The 7,034-nt window shown below is 27.3% G+C and overlaps 2 protein-coding genes across 3 annotated transcripts in view; both read left to right on the top strand.

Moving 5' to 3' along the window:
• Positions 1 to 1,532, top strand: part of LOC102677861 (dehydrodolichyl diphosphate synthase complex subunit Nus1) — a 3,169-nt gene extending 1,637 nt beyond the window's left edge. The window contains exons 2-4 of the mRNA XM_006621999.2: positions 510 to 629; positions 713 to 962; positions 1,055 to 1,532. Of these exons, the coding sequence (XP_006622062.1) occupies positions 510 to 629; positions 713 to 962; positions 1,055 to 1,145 (461 nt within the window). The 3' untranslated portion in view covers positions 1,146 to 1,532. The remainder of the gene's footprint in view (positions 1 to 509; positions 630 to 712; positions 963 to 1,054) is intronic.
• A 3,144-nt stretch (positions 1,533 to 4,676) lies between these two features.
• LOC102677638 (FMRFamide-related peptides-like) overlaps positions 4,677 to 7,034 on the top strand; it is a 5,507-nt gene continuing 3,149 nt past the window's right edge. The window contains exon 1 of one of the 2 annotated variants that reach the window (XM_006621997.2): positions 4,677 to 4,964. In XM_006621997.2, coding sequence (XP_006622060.1) covers positions 4,962 to 4,964 — 3 coding nt within the window. In that variant the 5' untranslated portion in view covers positions 4,677 to 4,961. The remainder of the gene's footprint in view (positions 4,965 to 7,034) is intronic. The other variant, XM_006621998.2, reaches the window with a different exon arrangement.

Below are 7,034 nucleotides of genomic sequence, written 5' to 3'. Positions count from 1 at the left end.
AAATTTTAAAAATTTAAATATAAATTATAAAAAAAATATTAAATTATAACAATATTTTTTCATAAATTATAAATATTTCGTAAAAATAAATATTTTTCATTTCATAAAAGTGAGTTTTTGTAAAATATAATTAAGTTAATTTTGCATATGTTTAAAATTAATAACATAATAATAGTTTGTTCAAAAATTTTATCATTTAAACTCAAGGACGTATTTAATGTACGTGTAATATTATATGTTGATATAATTTATTTTAAACATGTAATATGTGTTTAAGAAATATGTGTTTTTATTATTGATTTATTGTTAAATTAATAAAGGAAAGAATATAACGGTAAAAATTCATTAATCTTTATAAAATATTAAATCGAAAAATATAAATTTTTTTATTTAATTATATAATTTTTGATATAATATAAAAAAATAATTTATATAATTATATTAAGCAATATTGTGATTTATGATTATTATATATCTAAATATAAATTATATCTATTTTGTTGTTACAGGTTTTCTAGTCCGAAATGAAAATTTATTAAAATACGAACTTGCAAAAAGACAACCTGATTTAATGGAGTATATCAATTGGAGTAAATCAAATGCAGGATTCTCTCAAAATGGAATTACTGGTACATTTTTTACATGAATAAACTTTTTATAATTCACAAATATATTATAAATTTTTTAAATGATTTTTTTTTTTAATTTATAGATTCTAAATCGAAAATGCGGATATTTTTATTGTCCTCTCTAGATGGAAAAAAAGAAATAGTATCGTTGACAAAAACATTAGCTGAAGCTGTAATCACAGGAACAATTAAACCGGAAGAAATAAATATCGAATTACTCGATGAGAAATTAAATTCACGAAAAATGCCGGATCCTGATTTAGGAATAATTTATGGCCGTGTTTGTTCCACATATGGTGTTTTACCGTGGCAAACACGAATAACAGAATTTTAGTAAGTTTATTTCATAAATATTTTATAGTTGTAGTGAAAATTTCAATATTTTTATATTTAATATTTAATAATGTTTTCTTTTTTTATTTCAGCATGTTACCTTTACACATTAGTTTATCTACAAAGGATTTTATATGTCTGTTGGAAAAATATAATAAAAGCGAACAAAGATACGGAAAATAACTGAAAACTTTGTTGTTTTTTTCATTTGAGTAAAGCAAAAATATGTTAATGTATCTAAAAACAAAAAACAGACGGATGAAACAAAAAAGTAGCTTTTGAGGAGATTTTTTACAAAGACTGAACTTACAATAATTTACAGATACTATTTTATAAGTGATTGTGTGCTAAATAAACTTATGATGGCTACATGTGTAGCGCAAATCTTGTTTTATGAGCCGATTTTAACATGTATCGAAAATAATAAGAATTTAGGTAACAATTTGAAAAGATTTTCATGAATCAAAGAGAAAATTCCACAGAAAGTTGCAAAACTGAAATATCTTAATTGTATTTTTAATTATGTGAAATATAATAATTGTCCTGCCATAAAATAATATCATAGAAAAAAAATATTAAAAATGTGATATTTCAATGCGATTTTTTTTCATAATTAACGGCCTTATTAATTGATTTAGTTTTAATATACTATGACAATAGTATTTTAATGCTATTTAAAGAATAATTTAAAATACGAAGAAAATTAATAGAAGTTTCATAAATGATAAAATGTCAAAGAGAAAAGTATATTAATTTAAACTCAAGTACAAATAAACTTATATGTATATCTAAGATAATGTTTTAGTAACATTATTGTTTAGTACATTTTTTTAAAGTTTAATTAATATCACTATTCTTGTGTTTTGTAAAAAAGAAAAATCATAAATATTTATAATTTTATAATTAAGTATACTTATACCAATCACTGTATAAAATTAAAATTTTGGTAATTATTGCATGTCATTTATTAAAATCGATAACATTCCATTGTACATATATAATAGTTTATTGAAAAAAATAAAATGATCACGTGCGTATATCACGTAGATATTTTGATAAAACGTCGATGAGACTTTTATTTTTATCTGTGGTATTGTTCTCGTGAAAAATTGCCTATTGTGGAATTAAATTTCTAAAATATATTATATTCATTTTTTCATAAATGTGTCTTGATTATTTAACAAACCTTTTTCTTTCTTATTGCTCATAAATATTATTTATTATTTATTATTTAAAATTAGAAAATATATCTTTAAAATCAATGATATGATTAATTATTTGATAATTAGTTACTACTTATCAATGATTTTTAGTTAGTTTTTAAATATTTTAAACGAATAACTTTACAATCATATAGATACAGATTCTATTAAATAATTGGTAAGAAAAACATTCAAAATGATCATTTCTTCTTTTACTTGATTCTTCTATATATTTAAATTTTTATAAATTTTTTCGATTAAATTAAACAATGCTTAAAGATTATTTCTTAACATTTGAGAATTTGGAAAAAAAATATTAATTAATTTTTATGGTTCGCCATTGACGTCATTCATAAATATAACGATTTTCAACGAATAGTCCGCGGACACTTTCTGCCGATTCGTAGGCTTGACATTGGATTATATACCTCTAGAGATGTCAGTTCAGCTTTTTTGTGCACACAAAGCCACACAATGGTTGTAGACGAGCAAAGAAACAAACATTTCTCAAGATAAAGCGTGCTATATTGTACTTATATACGTTATACACCTGCGTGAGTGGGAGGTAAATAAAGGGGAGTACAAGAAAGAACGTATCAAGAATAAAATTATCATTTTATATACGTGGATATTATGTTATTATTAAGAATAAAGATCTAAATTTTTTAAATTTAATATTTTTATTGCTTAATCATTAATCAAATTCTGATTAATCAAAATGAATGAAAACATTTATTTTTTTCTATGAATTATTAAATATAATATATCGTAAAAATTCAATATTATTTCCATCGAATAGATTGTTATCCCTTTTATCGAAATTTCGTATGCACTTTACTTTTAAATATTAAATTTTTCTTAAAGCAAAAAACGAATCGACATTACAGAAAATGCGTAACAAGTATTTCAATATGCGTTTTGGGGATTGAGTATTACATTCGTTAATTTCTAGAAACGTACCTTTAACATTTTCACATCTGGTTTAAGGAATATCTAGTTATACATGTAAGATATAAGTCGAATAAGAACGAAATATATGTATTCACACCTGTGTCGCGATTGTTTCACAAGAAGAGGTGACCCAGATTCCGTTGGAAAACAAGTATCTCTACCTGTTGCACTTCATCCCCCTTTTCATGGAAAAGGTTCAATCCCATAAGTAAAAACAGAAATACACACTTTTTTTCGCGAACTGTAATATTTTGTTCCTTAAATTATTACATACTACATTATATTCTTTTTCTGTCTGTTTAAATTATAATTACAAACTTTGTATTTAATATTTCTCTGACAAGAATATTGAACAAAAAATATATATATGTATGTATATAGAGAGAGAAAGAGAGAGAGAGATGAAAAATTAATTTTTACTTTTAATTTTTGTTTCGATTTTTTTTTTTTTTTTTTAAAAAAAAAAAAAAAAACAAAAAAAAAATTAAAATTAAAAATTAATTTTTTCTTTTAATTTTTGTTTCGATTTTTTTTTTTTTTTTTTTAATAAAAGTAATTTTTTAGATTCTAGTAATAATAAATCTTTCTTACAATTTCTCGTTGTTTAAGAAAATGAATGATAAAAGTATTTGAAGAATTAATAGAAAACGCGAAATCAAGATTCGATGTTCTGCAAAAAGATATCTTCTAGATATTGTATTAAAATTTCACTAGAAATAATCGGAAATAATTAACCAACGAACGATGAAGGATAAATAATCTTATACGCATGTAACATATTTATACGAATTTTTATTCAAATTTTCTATAATAATTTTTTTCTTACAACAATATATATTTTATATTAAAAAATATACCTTATAAAGAAAAAGTCCATGTGCAATTCGAATTTTCATCAATGACAACATCGGCGAGAGATTAAATTAAATTATCGCGAAAATACTTTATTAAAAAAATTGAAGGCGAACAGATTTTAAAATCTACCAAATCTACTAATTTGAAGATCTCAACAACGGACAAGAGAGGAAAGAAAAAAAATAAAATTATTGTTTTCGATTTAATAATACCAAAAAAAAAAAGAACGATTAATCGAAAAAGTATAGTAATAATTAATTAATCAAATGTTAATAACAAATTCAAAAATGCCTCATGTTAATCTCTTTTTAACGTATACTTGTATATTATAGTTTTTTCCTTATAAAAAAAAAGAAAAAGAAAGAAAAATAGATAATTTATCCACGACCTAACCTAGATAACTTCGTGGCAAGTTGTTGGCCGATTTTGCAGGCCGATTATTACCCGATTGTTACGTAAGAAATTTTGGTTAGGATAGAATAGATTATTATTTATCAAGTGTCGTAAATAATAAAGGAGAATTACGTGGGCCGGTGGTGCTGCCGTCGGGTGTAATTGAATCAAAATAATGTAGAGGTATCGCGTTATACGGGCACGGGCAATCATAACTCAGGCTATCACGTCTCTGTGTCTCGGTCGGTGTCGGACCGAGCCGGCTACGGGGGATGCGCCGTGAGTGGTGCCTCTATATAAAGGGTGTCATCTCTAACCCCCGTACACACTCGTTCCACCGCAGCAACAGGCCGCAAACCTCGCGTACAATCTTCCTTCTTCGAGTACGCGAACGTTTTTTTCCCCCCTCTCTGTTCTCTCCTCCTCCCTGCCGTCTCTCTTCTTCCTCTTCGTCTCGTGCAACGAATCGGTCGGAAACCGCACATCGCACGCGCGCATACACGCATACACACGCTCTTTCGGAGGAAAGAGGAAAAACATCGTTCGGTGACCGGTTGAAAAATCTCCCTCGTAGCCACACAATAACGAGAGTTGCGACATGGTGAGTGATCGAGTGATCTCTTTTTTTCTTTCGTTTTTTCCTACTATTAGTTTTTGAATTAAGAAATAATTTTTAAATGGGGAAAAAAATAATTCTTATTTTATTTCTTGTTTACGAAATATGAAGATGTTAAGGAGTAATGTTTGTTAGCTAATTAGACGTTCAATCTTCGAAATTCGAAATAGATTTTCTCGAAGGAGAAGCTTCGAACGAGAGAAGATATTATTCTTTAATTTATACACAATTATAACAAAAATTACATATCTTCAAAATCTTGTGATTTTTAATTTGAATCGACATGTGTACGTGTCGATAAAAATGTACGTGCTTGATCGAACTTAAGACATGGATACACAACACAGTGAACGTGTTAAATTCCGTGGCTGGTGAAACGAATTACGAATAGATCGCTATTTCCAGAGCAAACACTGACAAGTACAATTGAACTTCATCCAGTTTGATGAAACTTTATTATTTATTTGAATTTATATTCCGTCAAAACAAAAAATTTTTAATTGTTCATTCGATTGATTCCTTCGAATTCAATCATCTGAGAAAAATGGATTAAAATTTTTAAAATTGTTATTTAATATATTTCTTAGAGGAATTCTCTTCTGTTTCTCTGAAAAAAATTCTAGGATCGTTAATATCTCGTATCGAGTTTGTATCGATCGATCAACAATTTTGAATTTGTCGAGTCGAACGAAAGTTAAACGATAAATCACGAAATACATGGATTAAAAGTATCTATTTCTAATATGGAGCATAAGGGAATAAATAAAATTGTAATTTTACAAAAGTTTTCGAGTTATAAAAGGTTAGATCATAACAGTTATAACAGTTTAACTTCAACTTGTGGGCTGCATCCCTTGGGGGAATCGCGAAGGAGAAAATTGCCTCTATTATTTTTTAATCGATGACTTTTAATATTCATTTCATGACTTTTATTACTCATTTTCATTACATCGCCGTGTTTTCTATATCAACTCCGCCTAAAGATCAAGGTCAATCCTCTGGACGGTCAAAAAAATATCATTGCTATTTGTTTTGCGCTTATGTTGATTCAATTTTTTTTTTTTTTTTTTTACCTTACGAAAGGTCGAAACTAATCTAGAGAATAATACAATTCAAGAAAAATTGTTGGAAAATTATTATTTCGATTTATTATTTCGATTTATTATCGATACGAGGAATAATTTATCAGATTTAAATGGAGTTCTCCTATAATAGTTTCGCTCGATTCCGCTTTTAGATAAGTGGATCAAACCTGTGGTCGAACTTTATCCTAATCGAATAATTCGGATAAATAAACGAAATTCAGAGTATTGAACTATTAACGCGGATAATAGAAATTAACATTTCGAAATATGTATAAATGAATCCAGTTGCCAGAGAGGAATTACATCGGGTACATTGGGAGATAAAATTAAATCCATCTTTTCTACTCAAATATTTCTTAAATATTTACCAACGCGATTCGAACTATTATTTATTTAAACGTGTGTTAAACAGCGTTCTCCGCTTAATTCTCTTAAATTTTCTTTAAAGATTAACGATTTTTATCATCGCTTTTCCAAGCTTTGAACCGCCACTAAGCTTGTATTTAAATTTTTTATCGGGGCACTTTAGAAAGGCACAAGAGAGCCGACGCATTTTCCATCTCACTATACATACAGTTAAAGATTAATTCGTTTCTTGCACACCGATTATACCCAACAGTGTCGTAAAAAAGAAGATGTTTCCTTTGCAAGAGTGCGCACGTTTAAAATTCCTTCAGCAGCTTCAACCTACTCTCGCCTTTTTCTCCCTTTCGCCGACTTGGCCGTATAAATTGCTATTAAAAGGTTAGATACATATACTATATACACGGAAAAGGGGGGGGGGAGGAGGGGATAACATAATTTGCGAAGTCGATTTTCCTTCGTCGTTGCGAACGACGAATACGATATCAGATGGGCGGTTTTTTAATCTTATATTCATTCAACTTCTTTCTTCCTTCTTTTCTCTTCTTCTTCCGCGTTATTCAAAGTACAGTTTCTTTGCCAATGTTTTGAAATATATAAAGGCAAA

The sequence above is a fragment of the Apis dorsata genome, unplaced genomic scaffold (assembly GCF_000469605.1).
Source record: "Apis dorsata unplaced genomic scaffold, Apis dorsata 1.3 scaffold_655, whole genome shotgun sequence".
NCBI lineage: Eukaryota > Metazoa > Arthropoda > Insecta > Hymenoptera > Apidae > Apis > Apis dorsata.
The sequence above is the reverse complement of the archived record's forward strand: the minus strand, read 5'-3'. Positions and strand labels throughout refer to the sequence as shown.